Source organism: Pithys albifrons, unplaced genomic scaffold (genome assembly GCF_047495875.1).
Source record: "Pithys albifrons albifrons isolate INPA30051 unplaced genomic scaffold, PitAlb_v1 scaffold_45, whole genome shotgun sequence".
Lineage (NCBI taxonomy): Eukaryota > Metazoa > Chordata > Aves > Passeriformes > Thamnophilidae > Pithys > Pithys albifrons.
The window spans coordinates 89941-107286 of record NW_027286060.1 but is presented as its reverse complement, the minus strand read 5'-3'; the positions used below and the strand labels follow the sequence as shown (position 1 = coordinate 107286).

The following is a 17346-nucleotide window of genomic DNA, read 5'->3' as shown; positions in this document are numbered from 1 at the left end:
ATGGAAAGGGGCTGGGTGAGCTCTGCCTTGGGAGACACATTGTGCTGAACCCCTGAGTCTTATGCAGAACTGAAGTTCTTGTTCCTAACACGACCTTGCACCTGTGCTGAGGCTTAGTTTGATCATCCTCGAAGCATTGTGGGTTTGTTCCCTTTTGCTGCTCCTCCACTTATAGGAAATGGAGCTGGGATAGTCCTACATTTGGTCCAAATTCTTTGTGCTGTCCTGAAAATTTAAATGTCAACTTTCTGATTCCTGATGGCCAATTCATTGTCTCCCTCACAATCTTGCTGTTATACCTGTGTTTCCTGACTCTGTTCATGATTTCTGGCAGGGCATGACACCAGCTGATGCATCACATCAGGTACTGCCCCAGAAATAATAATTAGTGTGAAGTCTCAAGTTCGTGTGGCAGGAATACTCAGTTACAGGATTGCTGTTACAGACACATAGGAGTGTCTCTGTTACAGACACTGCAATTGAAGCAAATGAAAGATCAATAAAGCCAAATGTTTAAAAATGGACTTCTGGGACAAGGGAGAATGACTTTCCACAGAAGATGGGATATTGGAAAGAAATCCTTCCCTGTGAGAGGGGTGAGGTCTTGGCACAGGTTGCCCAGAGAAGCTGTGGCTGCCCCATCCCTGGAAGTGTTCATGGCCAGGCTGGACAGAGCTTGGAGCAACCTGGGATGGTGGAAGATGCCCCTGCCCATGGTAGGAGTGGCACTGGATGAGTCTTGAAGGTCCTTTCCCACCCAAAACTGTGTGTGATTCCACAACTCTGTGAAAAATTCCTTCTTTCCCAGTTTCACAATGGACAGTGGCACTGAAAGAACTTTAGACAGCTCTCACCTCCTCCTGTCTGCACAAAGGCCAGTCCTTCACCAGTGCCCCACCAGTGTCTCACCAGTGCCTCACCAGCACACGTGCCTCATCACTGCCTTGCCCTCAGTTATTGTTCACTTTCTGTTCCTTGCAGCGATATTTCTGACTCCACAGAATGAGGGATGCAGAGCACACAGAGTCCGTGTCCTGCCCTGGGCTGATGTCCCAAGTGTCCCAGGTTGTTCCCAGGGCACTGGGCTCTGCCCAGTGTCACACAAGTTTGGGCATGGAGGTGCCCCAGTCAGAGAGTGAAGAAGGAGCATCTGATCTCTGAAAAATAAATGAGAGAGAGATGAGATAAATAAGCACAGAAGGAGCTTGTGGCAGGTGGTGAAGAGCTTTATGCAGGGCAGAAGTATCTGGGACAGAGAATTGTGTCTGGAGAGGAATTGGATATAAGGACTGAGTGACAGCACTGGCCTGGAGAAGGGATAAACTTCAATAAACAGGAGAAACTGGGGAAGAAAGATGGAGTGACAAAGCAACCAGGAAACTGTGCAAGCAGTAGTGGGTGGAACAGGGAGAGCCACAGTGCCCTGAAACAGCTCAGAGGTAGCTCCCCACTTTGCGTCTTGGCTTTTGTCACAAAGAAGTGCCTGGGCACCGTGTCCCAGAATGGACACACATGTGGGCTTTGATCCATCTGTTGTGCCCTGTGCAGAGAAAAGGAATGGAGGCAGCTGCTCTTTGTCTCTCCTGTCACAGCTCTTGTTTCTCCATGTCTGCCATGTCCCCTTGGCTCCTGCTCCATGCATGGGTTTTGGCCAAACTCTGTTCATAAGGACCTGTTTCATACTCCTGGTTGCCTTTGTACATCGACTCTGTGCATCACCAGGATTTTACAAGAGATGTTGCTGCACCACAGAACTTCACACATGGCAGGGGCTTTTTGCAAAGTGTTTTCCTAAATCTGGAAAGAAGATTTGCAGTTATATGTGTCCGTGTGCGTGTGTTTCTCTGTATGTGTCTGTGTGTTTCTACGTGTATGTCTGTCTGTGTGTGTGTGTATGTGTCTGTTTGTGTGTGTGCATGTCTGTGTGTGTCTCCCTGTATCTGTATGTCTGTGTGTTTCTGTTTATGTCTCTGTGTGTCTGCGTGTTTCCATGTCTCTGTCTGTATGTCTGTCTCTCTATGTCTGTGTGTCTTTGTGTGTCTCTGTATGTCTGTCTGTGTGCCTGTGTCTGTGTGTGTATGTCTGTGTGTGTCTCTGTATATCTGTGTGTGACTATATATGCCTGTGTGTGTGTCTGTGTATGTCTGTATCTGTGTGTCTGTGTGTCTGTCTGTGTCTCTGTATGTCTGTCTGTGTGCCTGTGTCTGTGTGTGTATGTCTCTGTTTGTCTCTATCTGTGTGTGACTCTATATATGTCTGTGTGTGTCTCTGTATGTCTGTATCTGTGTGTGTCTCTGTCTCTGTATGTCTGTGTGTCTCTCTATGTATCTACGTGTGTGTCCGTGTCTCTGTTTCTGTGTTCGTGTGTCTCTGTATGTGTATCTCTGTGTCTGTATATGTGTCTATGTCTGTGTCACCGTGTCTGTGTCTGTGTCTTTGTACATCTCTCTGTGTGTGTCTGTATCTCTCCATGTCTCTCCGTGAGTTACCGAGGAAACCCCCAGCCCTTACTGCGCGAACACATTCGGGCTCATTCTCCCCTCGGGCTATTTTTCCCCATGGCTGTTTTTAGGGGTGGCGTTGCCGGCAGCTCCCGGAGCCGGTCCCGAGGCCGGGGCAGAGGCAGCGGCTCCACTCAGTCCCGTGGGTGGCGGTAGCGGCGCTTTGGGGCGGGGCATTTCCCAGGGACTCCATTTCCCAGGACTAGGCGGTCCTGTGGTGTAATAGAGAGCACTCTGGACTCCGAATCCCCAGGTCGCGAGTTCGAGTCTCAGTAGAGATCGTCGCCTGGCAGTACAATGCCTCCCTGCCATCCGATCCCGTCAGATATTGGATGCTAAGCAGGGTCAGCCCCGGTCAGTACCGGGTGCTGTAGACAGTCCCGAGGACTTCACTGTCACTGTCCAAGCTCGCTCGGCCGTGGCAGATGGACCTTAGTACTTAAACGGTGGGGCCAGTTCTGCGCACGCTGTGCCTCACCTAAACAATCCACTGTGCAGACTGGAAGGGCACACCCACGTGGGGAGAGCCCTGCCCAAATCTTCGTTCGCGGTTTGGCCACACTTACATACATCTCCCGGGCACTCCATCTCCCGGGACTCCATCTCCCAGGTAGTCCATCTCTCAGGCACTCCATCTCCCAGGCACTCCAACTCCCGGACACTCCACCTCCCAGGCACTCCATCATTTCCAAGGACTCCATCTCCCAGCACTCCACCTCCCAGGCACTCCACCTCCCAAGCACTCCACCTCCCAGGCACTCCATCTCCCAGGCACTCCATCTCCCAGGCACTCCATTTCCCAGGACTCCCTTCCCCGGGACTCCGTTTCCCAGGGTGACCCGCGGGGGGCGGTGCGGCCGCAGGCGCAGGCCGGGAGCGGCACCGGGAGCGGCTCCGGGCGCTGCTCCAGGCCCGGGCGGTGGGAGCGGCGCGGGGGCTCGGCCGCAGCCGCAGCGGGAGCGCGGCCGCCTCCGCTCGGCACAGTCCGGCCCGGCCCCCGCCCCGGCCCATCGGGGCGCTCCCGCAGGCCCGGCCCGAGCGGTACCGGGCGGCTCAGCCCGGCTCGGCCCGGCCCCGGTGGCCCGGCCCGGCGCGATGCTGCGCTGCATGCCGCCGCTCTGGCGCTGCAACCGGCACGTGGAGGCGCTGGACCGGCGGCACTGCTCGCTGCAGGCCGTGCCCGAGGAGATCTACCGCTACAGCCGCTCGCTCGAGGAGCTGCTTCTGGATGCCAACCAGCTCCGCGAACTGCCCAAGGTGAGACCGGCACCGACACCGCCGCCGCACGGCGCTCGGAACGCCGCTCGGCCCGGCCCCACTCCCGGAGCGGCGCCCACCGAGCCCCGCGGGGCCCGGCGAGTTTTCCTCGCTCCAGGGGCTGGGCCGGCGGTCGCGGGTGGGTTTGTGAGCCCCACTGAGCCCGGCGCCTTTCCCTCGCTCCAGGGGCTGGGCCGGCGGTCGCGGGTGGGTTTGTGAGCCCCACTGAGCCCGGCGCCTTTCCCTCGCTCCGGGGGCTGGGCCGGGGTCGGGGCTGAGCGCCCCCGCTGCGGGTCGGGGGTCGCCGGTGGGTTTGTGAGCCCCACGGGGCCCGGCGCATTCTCCTCGCTCCGCGGGCCGGGCCGGGGTCGGGGCTGAGCGCCCCCGCGGCGGGTCGCGGGTCGCGGGTGGGTTCGTGAGCCCCGTGGGTGCCTTGCGGACACCGCGGGCCGGGACCCTCCCGGCTGTGACCGGGGGAGAGAGGGAGAAGGGCAGGGAGGGAGAGGGGGAGCCCCCGGGTGAGGAGGAGCCCACAGCTGCGATGGAGAGAGCCCCCGACTGTGATGGGGAGAGCCCCCGACTGTAATGGAGAGCCCCCGGGTGAGGAGGAGCCCCCGACTGTAATGGGGAGTCCCTGGGTGAGTAGGAGCCCCTGACCGTGATGGGGAGAGCCCCCTGACTGTGATGGGGAAACCCTGAGTGAAGGGGAGAGTCCCCCGGTGAGGGGGAGAGCCTCCGACTGTGATGGGGAGCACCCAGGTGAGGGGGAGTCCCCAGGTGCGGAGGAGCTCCCAGCTGTGATGGGGAGCCCCCCAGCTGAGGAGGATCCCCCGACTGCGATGGGGACCCCCTGGGTGAGGAGGAGCCCCCAGCTGTGAGGGGACCTCAGCTGGCTGATGAGCAGGACAAAGGGGTCCCCTGCTCAACCTGGGAATTGCTTTAGCCAAATTGTCACCTCTGCGTGTCACAGTTACTGCCAACCAAACCACAGCGTGAATTTAAAAGGTCTCATTTAATCTATGAATGGCAAAAAGCGTCAAGTGAGATAATTAAAAGCAATTTAACTGCTTTATAGTTACAGTCACTGGGTCACAGAGGTGCTCCAAAGGCTGAAGTTCCTCTGCTCTGGAGACAGGCTGGGAGTGTTCAGCCTGGAGAAGAGAAGGCTCTGGGAAGACTTCAAAGCCTCTTCTAGTGCCTAAAGGGGCTCCAAGAGAGCTGGAGAGGGACTTTGGACAAGGACCTGGAGTGCCAGGACAAGAGGGGGAATGGATTCTCCCTGCCAGAGAGCAGGGATAGATGGCATGCTGGGAAGGAATTATTCCCTGGGAGGGCAGGGAGGCCCTGGCACAGGTTGCCCAGAACAACTTTGGCTGCTCTGTCCCTGAAACTGTCCAAGGCCAGGTAGGATGGGGCTTGGAGCAACCTGGGATGGTGGAAGGTGTCCCTGCCTTTGGCAGAGAGTGGAACTGGGTGGGCTTTGAGGTCCTTTCCATCCCAAACCATGATTCCATGACCTGGGATTTTCTGCTGCCCGTTTATTCAGCCACAGACCTTTCTGTCCACACAGGACACACTGGGATAAGCCCTCCATGTGCTGCTCTGCACCTCCGTGATCTCTCTGCAGGAGGAGAGAGCTGTAGGTCTGTCCATCTCCTGGCCTGGTCTGGTGTCTCTGGCTCCCCAGGGTTTGCTGTCACAGGGCAGGGGCTGGGGACAGGCTGAGCTGTCATGTTTGGTTCCCAACATACATCGAGCAGGAACCCAAGCCATGATGTTCCTGTTCTGGCAGGTAATTTGGACCATGGGATACTGAGGGCAGGAATTTGAACCTGCCTCTCGGAAAGCAAAAGGCCTTCAAACTGTACTGGGCTTTGGGATGTTCTGGAGCAAGTCTTGCCATGTATCCCTTGTGGAAACTGGACTATTTTTTTAAAAGTTAGTTAAGTATTGCCTGTGCCAGAGAGACAAAGTGTTTCACTGCAGTGTGTTTGGAGAGATGCTCCCCAGGGAATATGGGCTGAGTTGCCAGTTTATTAAAAAAATTGAGAAATAGATCATTAGCTTTTGAGTTTTTCGTTGAGTTACTGGCATGTTACAGAATTTGCCATCAAATCTGGGGGAAAATTAAAACCCTTACAAAACAAGAACTTGATTCAGGCCAAGGTAATTTGGTTCAGTTATGTTAAAATGTACAGTTTGTGCCTCCCCACCTGAACAGATTCTCTTGTGTGGAAGTGACAGGTTCTTGCTCTGATGTTTGTGGGTTCTCTCTGTCTTTCCCCTGAATCCCTGTGAGCTGAGCTGCCTGTGGGATTCCCCTGTGAGGTTGTTCAGGTATGGAGACACCAGTGTGATAGTCTCAGCTCCTTCATTGGGTAGTTCAGCATTTTGTTGTGTTTTAGGCAGGGAGATTTCCCAAATCACTGGAAAATGTGTGTTATGGGCAGGCTGAGACCTGGGAATGGGTGTCAGTCCCTTTTGCAGAGGAGGGTGATTGCAACATGCCCGAGGAGAACCTGCCAGTCCCTGCACTCTGCTCTGTGTGTCCTGCTGAACAGTCACAGCCCAGCCTTTTGCTACACTGAACCCCTTGAAACTGGAACAAACTGGGATTTGTGAGCTTGGAAGAGCATCTTTTGAATTAGAAATGCAACTTTTATACTGACATTTTATTTAGTGGATACAGTTCTGCCTGTGACCAAGGTGCTGTAAGTGTGCCCTGAGCACCTTCCTGAGTGACCTGAAGAGTTTGTGTTTCACTCAGCTGTGATATCTGTTCAGCTTGAGCGTTGGAACTCCTCCTGTGACCTGTCCTGGTGTTTGAGTTCCTCTTTTAAGCCTCTTTTGGTAGAAAATTATTAAAAGAACAGAGAGAACAGTCTGGTCAAATCCTGGTCCTCAAGTCTCAGGAGATTTAGTAAATCAGGAGAGGGACAGAATGGGGAGCAGCAAACGGTGTGACCAAACCCAATATAGAAGCATAGAATGGATTGGGTTGGAAAAGACCTCCCAGATCATCAAGTCCAACCCTTGGTCCGACTCCAGTCCCTTTACCAGATCATGGCACTCAGTACCACGGCCAAGCTCAGCTGAAAAACCTCCAGGGATGGGGAATCCACCTCCTCTCTGGGCAGCCCATTCCAATGCCTGAGCACTCTCTCTGCAAAGAATTTTTTTCTGCTCTCCAACTTCAATTTCCCCTGGCAGAGCTTGAGCCCATCGTGCCCCCTTGTCCTATTGCTGAGTGCCTGGGAGAAGAGACCAACCCCCACCAGCAGCAGCTTTTCCACAAGGACAATGAACATTTTCATGATGTCTTTGTCTGGAAAAGGTAGTAAAAGGTAGAGACATTCCTTATCCAATGGCAGAGCTCTGCCTGCAGTGTCACCAGTGTCCCAGAGGGAATGTACAGGGAGCAGCTGGTGGCTGCTGCTGCAGCAGGCCTGAAGGGCAAGGAGTGAAACCAAGAAGAGCTCAGTTCAGAACAAATTAAACTGCATTTTGCACGAAAAATTATTTAACTGAGCTGTGGAACCACTTGCTGTGTGACGTAATGGTGGTCTAAGTTAACGTGAGCTCAGGAGAGAAGTGGAGAAGTTCCTGTAGAAGATGCCCATAAATGAGGATCTGCAGAGATACAATAATTGTGCCTGTACTGTGTGTCCCAGGAGAGGCTTGGATGGAGTTTGGCTTTTGAACACTTTGTATCATGGAATCACAGAATCGTAGAATGGTTTGGGTTGGAAAAGACCTCCCAGATCATCAAGTCCAACCCTTGGTCCAACTCCAGTCCCTTTACCAGATCATGGCACTCAGTGCCACGGCCAAGCTCAGGTTAAAAACCTCCAGGGATGGGGAATCCACCCCCTCTCTGGGCAGCCCATTCCAATGCCTGAGCACTCTCTCTGCAAAGAATATTTTCTGATCTGCAACTTTAATTTCCCCTGGCAGAGCTTGAGCCCATCGTGCCCCCTGGTCCTATTGCTGAGTGCCAGTTTGCTGGGGGATGCTGAGCCCTGGAGACATGTTGGACAGAGGGAATGGAATCACATTCCATGGTCTTTTCCTTTTCCACCCCCACCCCAGGTTCCCTCTGGCTGTGCCATGTCTGGTTTGGGGTTGAGTGAGAAGGAGATCTGCAGTTTGGTGGAATGAGGAAGCAGGTTCAGTCCTGAGGTTTTACCCAATGTGTGTCCTGGTGGTTTTGTGCTCATGGTGTTTCACTGAGCAGTGCCAAGGTGTGTCACACCTTGAGTGTTGTGTTCAGTTCTGGGCCTCTCAGTTCAGGAAAGAGATTGAGGGGCTGGAGCGGGGCCAGAGAAGAGCAACGAGGCTGGAGAAGGGACTGGAGCACAAGTGCTGTGGGGAGAGGCTGAGGGAGCTGGGGGTATTCAGCCTGGAGAAGAGGAGGCTCAGAGGTGACCTCAGCACTGTCTGGAACTGCCTGAAAGGGTGCTGTACCCAGGTGGGGGGTTGGTCTCTTCTCCCAGGCACTCAGCAATAGGACAAGGGGGCACGATGGGCTCAAGCTCTGCCAGGGGAAATTGAAGTTGGAGAGCAGAAAAAAATTCTTTGCAGAGAGAGTGCTCAGGGATTGGAATGGGCTGCCCAGAGAGGGGGTGGATTCCCCAACCCTGAAGGTTTTTAAGGTGACACTGGATGTGGCACTGAGTGCCATGATCTGGTAATCAAAGTGGGGTTGGATTAAGGGTTGGACTTGATGATCTCAGAGGTCTCTTCCAACCCAACTGATTCTATGATTCTATTTGGTCCTGGGCACATGGATTGCTGCAGGAAGGGTGTTGTTTGAGGAGATTGCTGTGTGTGAGGACAGATACCCGAGGCAGGAGTAGGAATCTGTGTGGTGCAAGGTGGATATGGGATGAAAATTGAAAATAAACTGCCCTCCATCAGAGAGAGGGAAGGTGGGAACACTGAGTTTGGGTGCACACTGTCCCCGAGGGAGGGTGGTGGAAAAGACCTTTTTTTGGGTCAGGTGGACATTTTCCAGGTGAATAGCCCTTCATGGAAATAAGCCTTTTGTGGGGAAGAGAGCCTGGGAGACGGGTTTGTGCTTACCATGAGGGAAGGTGTGTTTGTTTCACAGAATGAGGCTGCACTTGCCTGTTCCATGGGAGAAGGTTGAAAGGACACTGAGATGAGTCTGTGGGAGCAGCAAGTGTAGCTTTGTCAGAAAAAACGGAGTATGGACAGCAAGTTTGTGTTTGAGGGCTCCAGCAGGATTTTTGTGGAAGGCTTCACTGTGGAGGGGAGTTTTGAGGCAAAAGGATGGAGGGATGACTTTTAGAAAAGTCAGACAACTCCCCCTGAAAATGCTTGACTTTATCCAGCCCCTCTTCCCAGGGATTTCTCACCCAGTGCCTGTTGCCAGCCTGCACCTCTCCAACAGGCTTTTATGTGTCCTTATTCCACCTGTTCCAGAAGCATGGGAATCTCTTGCTCTCTCTGTGGCATCATTTTCCTCTGCAGAATTTCCTGAGTCCCCTTCGTGCTGCTGCTTCTCTCTGGATCCCATGGGATGCTTCCCATTCTCCCAACACTGCTGAGTGACACTCCTGTGCTTTCCACACCTCTCCCTTCCCAGCTGTAGAAGTGAACCTGCATCTCTCTCTCTCCTTCAGTGCCAGACACTCTTCTGTCTGCTCTCACTTCTTTCTCACTTGCCCCATGTGGAATCTTGCCTGTTTTGATCCCAGATTTTATCTCGGAGTGATTTTCCTCGGGGTGTTTGAAGTGATAGGTTAAATCTGTGTGGGAGCACCTGCTGCCCTGTCACAGGGATTTGCTGCCAGGGTGGCACTGCATGATTTGATGGAAAGCAATAAATTCCCTTTGGTAAGTTGCCTGTGCTCTTCTCAAGGCTATTTGAGGTTGTCTGCAGTGGGTTTGGAGAGCAGGTCCCTCACTGGGGGTGTAGGTTTTGGGGAATACAGCAGGCTAAATTATTGAATTGGAGCTGCACAACACCTGACTCATCCAGGCCACTCCATGAGCTCTTGAGAAGCACAAGTCTCACCAGGCAGGAATGAAGAGAGTCTGGAATTTGGAGGAGGAACTTGGAAGTGGTGGATGGAGCCGGTCACAACCCAGAAGGATCCAGAGGCTCTTGTTGTGCTCTTGGAGGAGTTCTCCAGTTTAGAGTATGGGGAGGCAAAAGGAAGAGGCTGGAGAAAACCTGGGTGGAGCAGAGCTGGGTGTAGGACCTGGTGTAGGAGGTTGAGAGGGTGGAGCTGAGCAGGGACTGAAATCCTGGGCAAGTCTGTGCAGAGGAGGGAGGAGATCTCAGAGCTCTTCTGTGTCAGCATGAGCATGCAGAGGGACAGGCTGCTGTCCCTGGTGGAGGGATATGGGGCTGGAAGTGTCCAAGGCTGGGGGTTGCACAGAGAGGAAATGCCAGGGCTGGCTGTGATCCCAAGGGTTTGAGGAAAGAGGGATGCCTGAGGTATTTCTAAGGGAAGAGCTGCAGTTCCTCTGCTTTGCTGTCTCATTACTGCAGCTCTCATGACAAACGGCCCAGGGCAAAAAACACTCTTCCCATTGCCCAGTGGGTGAGCACTGGAAATTTTGGGTGAGGGCTGTTCAGGCTTGTTGCTGTTTGCATTGTGGAGAGGCCCTTTGAAACCAGCTGAGTTTCAGCCCTTCCTCCTGTTTGGCTGCCGTGGCCTGGCATGAGAGCATCCCTGTCCTGAGCTGGGATCCTCCTGCACCAGAGTGAAACCCGAGGCCATGGTTGTCACTTTCCCAAGGCAAGGTGGGGCCTTGCAAAGCTAATTAAGAGCAGCTTTTAATTTCCTGGCATCTGGGGCCTGCAAGGAGGATCTTGGGTTTATTTACTTGCATGGAGGAGTAAAGCTGCCCCTTCTAATCTCTCCGTGCTAATAGCCCTTCCCTGAGAAAGTCAGCGAGGCAGGAATCCTCTGTGGCTCAGGAACCTCAGAGCCTGCCAAGGCTGGGTGTGCAGGGGGCACCTCCTCTTGCTCTGGATGTGGTTCTTTCCATGCCAGGCCGTGTCAAAGCTGCAGCTGCATTTGTTTAACAAAACCAGTCAACAAACTGGTTTCACTTGCTGGTTGGGGGAGCTGTATGCAGGGCTGGTGTGGCTCTCTGTGCCTTCCAGGAGCTTAGGAGCTTGGTGGGTTAATGACCTCATCACTGTCTAGAACTGCCTGAAGGGAAGTTCTGGCCAGGTGGGGGTTGGTCTCTTCTCCCAGGCACTCAGCAATAGGACAAGGGGGCACGGTGGGCTCAAGCTCTGCCAGGGGAAATTGAAGTTGGAGAGCAGAAAAAAATTCCTTCCAGAGGGAGTGCTCAGGGATTGGAATGGGCTGCCCAGAGAGGGGGTGGATTCACCTTCCCTGGAGGTTTTTAACCTGAGCTTGGCCGTGGCACTGAGTGCCATGATCTGGTAAAGGGACTGGAGTTGGACCAGGGGTTGGACGTGATGATCTTGGAGGTTTTTTCCAACCCAATCCATTCTCTGATTCTATGATACAGCTGGATGTGGGTTTGTCTCTTCAAAAGCTGGGCTATCTGCTGCCCAGCAGCTGAAATAAGTGCAGGCCATTTCCCCTTGCATCTCTTTCTCTCTGAGCACTAACCAGCTGTCCTATAAACCCTGTGTGGCCCTGCCTGCACCTCTTGCATCTCTCTGGTTCCCTTTGGCTGCTCCTGAGTATCTGCCAGGAACAATTTAGTTCACTGATGGTTGGAGGTAGAGGCGGGGCTGGGTTAACCCTTTCAGGTTTTCTTTGACCTGTTCTGTGTGTTCCCCCGAGTATTCCTGGATTTTATAACCCTGTTTTGCTGTCCCCCTGGCAGGAACTTGGCTGAGGCAGCAGTGGGAGTGTGGTGGATGCCAGGGATGCTGCATTCTGAGCTGGGAATGTGGCATCATGAGGTCTCTGTGGGCTCTGACTCCTGGTTCCATTCCTGGTTCAGGGCATTTACTGCTGTGTGTCTGAGCTGTCCCCCTGGGAGTTGTTCCAGCACCTTCCTCCTTGTCCTCTTCCTGCTCAGAGGAAATGTTTGTGTCTGTGTCTTTCTGCACAGGAACACTAAACTCTTCTTCAAGACTTCTCCAGTCCCCCAGATATGCTTCCCTTCACCCCAAGTGTAGAGTCCACCATCAAGTCCCCTGCTCTGGGGGGGGAGACCAGTTACTCGCCTTGGTCTCATTGTCTTGCCTTGGGTTCCCAGTTTCAGGGTTAGAGTTGATTTGTTGGGGTTTTTTGATTGTTTATTTTATGGTGCCTCTCAGTGCTGGAGATATATTTGTTGGAGAAACTTAGGTGTAATTTCTGCATCAGGAAAACACAATCTGGTTGGAAACAGTTGCAACAGGTTATGGCATAATACAACTCTTGGCATTTCTCCCTTTGCTAATAGCTGTGGCATTACAGATTTATCAATGAGTTTTTGTAATAGCAAGTTGACCTGTCTTTCCTGAGAAGATGGTTTGGCAGAAGATGGTCAGCCTTGGCTGTGTGGGAGACGGTGATTCCTGAGTTTCTGGTATGCCAGGGAAGGGCCTGGGCTGAGGAAAGACAAATGGTAGAGCAGGTCAGAAAGGGAGAGAGGTCCTTGGAGTGTGTTGGGTTTGGCAGCTTCACCCATAGCCAGGTGCTTTCTATGAAATGATCTCTGCAGGTCTCTCCAGATGAATTCTTCTGCAGTAGAATCACAGAATCATTGAGGTAGGAAAAGACCTCCGAGACCACCGAGTCCAACTGTTGATCAAACACCACCTTGTCAACTAAACCATAGCACCACATGCCACAATTATTTCATACATTCTAATATTTCAATGGAAAATGCCCCTGGATGCCCTGTGCCTGCTGCAGGGGGTTCTGGTGGCACTTGTCCTTCAGACTCCTGCTGTCCCACTGCCCTGGACTGAGGTGAAGGCTGCCTGTGCTAGAGGTGTGGTCAGGACCCCTCTCTTCTTAGAATCATAGAATCAGTTGGGTTGGAAGAGACCTCTGAGATCATTGAGTCCAACCCTTAATCCAACCCCACTTTGATTGCCAGATCATGGCACTCAGTGCCACATCCAGTGTCATCTTAAAAACCTCCAGGGTGGGAGAATCCACCACCTCTCTGGGCAGCCCTTTCCAATGCCTGAGCACTCTCTCTGTAAAGAACTTCTTGTGTTGAAGATCAGACTGAGAGCATCGATAACTTCCCCAGTAACCCCTCAGCCCCTCTCAGCAGCAGGGTGTTAATTGTGGTGTCCTGATCTAATTTTGGCTCGGGATTGCATTTCTGTGGCCCTGGATTGGTTTGTCCTTCCATCTGGAGCAGCGATTCCTCCCTGTGCTGTGTGTGCCAGCGGCAGCTGCTCCCCTGGCCCCTCTGGAGGGGACAGCATTCCTCAGTCCTGCCTCAGCGCCTGGGAAGCAGCAGCTGCCGAGCCTTTGGCTCCGAGACAGCTTGCTTTGTCTTCGCTGGAATGTATCCCCGATGCTTAAGTACTTTTATGTATTTGCAATGCATTCCTCAGGGCCTGATACGGGGTTAAATAGTCGGAAATCCGCGGGTCTGTGTGGGGAGGGCTGTGTCCGGCGGGCAGGGAGCAGGGCAGGGAGCAGCCCTGTCTCCTCAGGGGCATTTGGGGCCACTTGTGCTCACTGCCCTTGGCCCCCTGCCCTGCCCTGCCCTGCTCTGCCTCACTGGGCCCCTCTGTACCTCTCCTCCTGTCTGTGGGCAGGCAAGGAGTGTCCCCCCATCCCGGGCCTTTTGCCAGGGGTCTGGCTGCAGATCCACATGTGGTTGTGCTGGTGCTTGATGTGTCAGCAGTGTCTCTTTGGGACTCAGCTGAGTTGCCACCTTTCAGGTGTTGGTAATCACTGTTTGTGGCCAGAAAAGGCTGAAGCAGGATGTGGCAGATGCTGAGGAGTGTAGAAGGAAACAGTGCTGGAGCTGGAGCCAGCTGGGAAGATCCAGTGTTGGAAGGGCAGGTGGTCTGTATCCACTGCCTGTGGTCTTGTCTCACACCTGCTAAGGTGGGTCAGACCAAGTCTCTTGGTAACTATTTACAAGGGTCTACCTGGACAGGGGTCATGGTGAGATCAGCTCAGTTGGTTAAAACTTGGTTGTAATAGTGCCAAGGTCATGGGTTCGATCCCCTGTGTGGGCCATTGACTTAAGAGTTGGACTCAATTATCCTTGTGGGTCCCTCCAGCTCAGGATAGTCTGGGATTCTGTGATTCCCCTCTCAGCAGTGTGGTCACTTGTCTGACCTCTGCTCCCAGTAACTCAGTTATCCTCACCAGATTTTGGGGATTCTTCTTGAATTGAGTATTTGGGGAATATCCATTGCCTGCCCGGTTTCTCTTGTCGGGGAAGGGAACATCCATTGCCTGCCCGGTTTCTCTTGTCGGGGAAGGGAACATCCATTGCCTGCCCAGTTTCTCTCTGCAGGGAAAGGCATCTCTTGGATTTACTGGGCTGGTGATGTAGCCTGGTGCTCCCTGGGGACAGTGGGCTCTGCTGGCAGGGAACAGAGTCCTGCTCTGCTGAGGGAGCTGTGCAGCCTGCAGGGCTGGCAGCCCTGCCAGCACTGCCCAGCCATGGCATACAGGTCTTTCTGGTTCTGTGGCCTCACCTGTGCTGTGCTGGCTTGGAGAATGGTGACTTGGAAGGGCCTGATTTAACCTCAGAGCTAATCAACTCCCAAGTGTTTTACTTTGCATTTGCTGCTTCCAGCTCAGCACAGCTCTGCCCCAGGCTGGCTTTCCCCAGAGGCAAATCCCACTGGCACAGGTACAATAGATCTCTCTCTCAGCAAAGGTGTGAAAGGGGGAAGCCCGGGTCTGTTTACACCTTCCCTGCCTGTAGGTCTCTAGACAGGCAAGGTGGATGTGTGTGCTCCCTCATCCCAGTGCCTGGCCATGGAATTTGCAGCATTTTCTGCACAGGGACCTGTCCAGGGGCAGGTCTTATGTCAATCCTGCATTTAACTAGGAAAATGGGAATGAAACACAAGGCTCCAATACATGAGCTGGTGCTGCTGTCAGCATTCCAGGGCCTGCCTTGCACTGCTGATGGATGGACAGGTGGACAGACAGACACCTCCTGCCCTCGGTGCAGGATCCTGTGCATTGATCCTGGCTGGAGACAAATGCAAAGCTCAGCTGGGAGCCCAGCCCATGGTGGCTTGTGAACCAGGCCCTCTTGCTCATGAATCACTAGGAGAATTGTAATTGTTTTCCTGCTTCACAGTCTGATTCTGCCTTTAATTAAACCTGTGCTGTCCTGCTGGAGGCAGGGGCTGTGCTGGCAGGGCTGGACAGTTCAACTTGAAATTCTCTGAAGAGAAATGAGAGGTGAGAAGGGTGAGGAGGACCTGTCCTTAGTACAGGCATTTCCAGGGCTGGAAGAGTTGGCAAAGCCTCTGCCATGGATCCCTGTAGCCCACGTTGGAGGAATTGTCACTCAGCATAGACTGCTGGGGTGCTCAGTCCCTGCTGCAAAATCCGTCTGCTTCCAGTACCACTGGCTCAGTGCTGATGTTTCAGGGCAGCCTGGGTTGTCACAGGTTGTTTCTGAGGAAGAGGAGGGGCCTGAGCCCTGCTGTTTGGGCAGCAGAGGTGGGAACACCATGATGGTTGTGGCTGCAGGAGCAGGAAGTGTCTGTGCCATTCCAGAGCAAATACTGTACGTGTGGGGTAGACCCAGTTCCTGTTCCCCAGCTGTATCACTTGTCACCACTGTGCTTCAGAGCCATTGACCTGTATGTAAAATCTTTGTGGCTCTGTGGTTAAGCTGCTGCCTGACTCCTTTTCACATGGCACATGTCATAGAATCATAGAATTGATTGGGTTGGAAAAGACCTCTGAGATCATCACGTCCAACTCTTGGTCCAACTCCAGTCCCTTTACCAGATCATGGCACTCAGTGCCACGGCCAAACTCAGGTTAAAAACCTCCAGGGATGGGGAATCCACCCCCTCTCTGGGCAGCCCATTCCAATGCCTGAGCACTCTCTCTGCAAAGAATTTCTCTCTGCTCTCCAACTTCAATTTCCCCTGGCAGAGCTTGAGCCCATCGTGCCCCCTTGTCCTATTGCAGAGTGCCTGGGAGAAGAGACCAACCCCCACCTGGCCAGAACTTCCCTTCAGGCAGTTCCAGACAGTGCTGAGGTCACCTCTGAGCCTCCTCTTCTCCAGGCTGAACACCCCCAGCTCCCTCAGCCTCTCCCCACAGCACTTGTGCTCCAGTCCCTTCTCCAGCCTCGTTGCTCTTCTCTGGACCCATCCTGCTCCCCTCCAGCAGTGCTGTGGTGTCTCACCTCAGGGGATGCCCTGTCATTCTGAGATGTTGCACCAAAACCTGCCTAAAGACTTCTTGGCTTGAGGGAGGAGCATTCCCACAGCTTGGTGTCACTGGGCAGCTGCCCCACTCCTGTTTGCTGTCTGCAGGAGGGGCCCTGGGGCCAAGGCAGCCCCCACGAGCTGTCCATGCTGAGAATAGTGTGGCTCCTTCTCTGGGGAAAGCTGGTGGAGGAGCCTGGGCATCCATCTGCCTTCTTCCCTCCCTCTTGACACGTGGAGATGGCTCTCCTCCAGGCACAGGTAGGAACATGGGGACTGGCTACTGGAGGAGAGCACAAGGTGATGCTGAGGAGCAAGGACTCCCATGTCCTAGTCCTCTTCCCCTGGCATGAGGAGATGAGGCACTAGGTGAAGGGAAGAGCTGGAGCTCAGCCTCAGGTAGGCCAGAAGCCCCTTTTTTTATAGCCTCAGGGAGGCAAAGATTTGGAAAAGGTCATGACACTGACCTCAGAGGGAGGATCAGTCTGTGTGCAGATGCACTCAGTGTTTTCCAGGTCGCAGTCTCAGCTGTCAAGTGCTTTCTCCTTCCTTAGCAGTGAAGATGCCTCTCCCTGCAGATGGGATGGGAGCTGTAGGATACACAGGCTTGTGTTGCCATGGTGGATGGGCACAGGGCTTTGACTTTGTGGCCATGGTTGTTGCAGGCACCAGCTGTCCACATGGCAAGTTCTGTGGATGTGGTGGATCCATCCCCTGACCTGCCATGCACCATCAGACTGCCCAGATTGTTCTGGGACCGCAGCCCTTTCCCCCTCCTGTCTGAGCTCCACCAGCCCACTGTGCCATGTGGGGGTGGCTGCAGTGACCCAGCTCTGTCAGCCCTTGAGCTGGGCTGGCTCTCTGTCCCTAATCCTGGCTGGGGAATGGTTGGCTTTCCAGGCCTGCCCTCGCATTTTTTTGGTTTCTGGGAAACAGCATAGCTGACTGGTGGCTCAGAGTGTTTGTCCTGATCCTTTTATCCATTGTCCTTTCTCCTTTCTTCATTTTCCACCTCCTGGTCTGGCTGAATAAGTGAATGAGGGGCGGACCAAAGCTCTGCCAAAGCATCCAACTGCAGCAGGAGGGAGTTGTGGGGGTGGTGTCTGAATTCCCAGAATCCCTGTGTGGACACTGTGGTTCTCTCAGCTTACCTAAGAGTTCCAGAAACCCTTCCTTCATGTCCTGGGGCTCTGCTGCAACCTTGGCACTATTGCTGGGAGCTTCACAGAGAATAAACACACAGTCAAAGAGGCA

The 17346-nt window shown here is 53.6% G+C and overlaps 1 protein-coding gene across 12 annotated transcripts in view; it reads left to right on the top strand.

Moving 5' to 3' along the window:
• Positions 1-3345: 3345 nt before the first annotated feature.
• SCRIB (scribble planar cell polarity protein) overlaps positions 3346-17346 on the top strand; it is a 103223-nt gene continuing 89222 nt past the window's right edge. For all 12 annotated transcript variants that reach the window (XM_071581872.1, XM_071581868.1, XM_071581870.1 and 9 more), the window contains exon 1: positions 3346-3758. In XM_071581872.1, the coding sequence (XP_071437973.1) occupies positions 3597-3758 (162 nt within the window). In that variant the 5' untranslated portion in view covers positions 3346-3596. The remainder of the gene's footprint in view (positions 3759-17346) is intronic.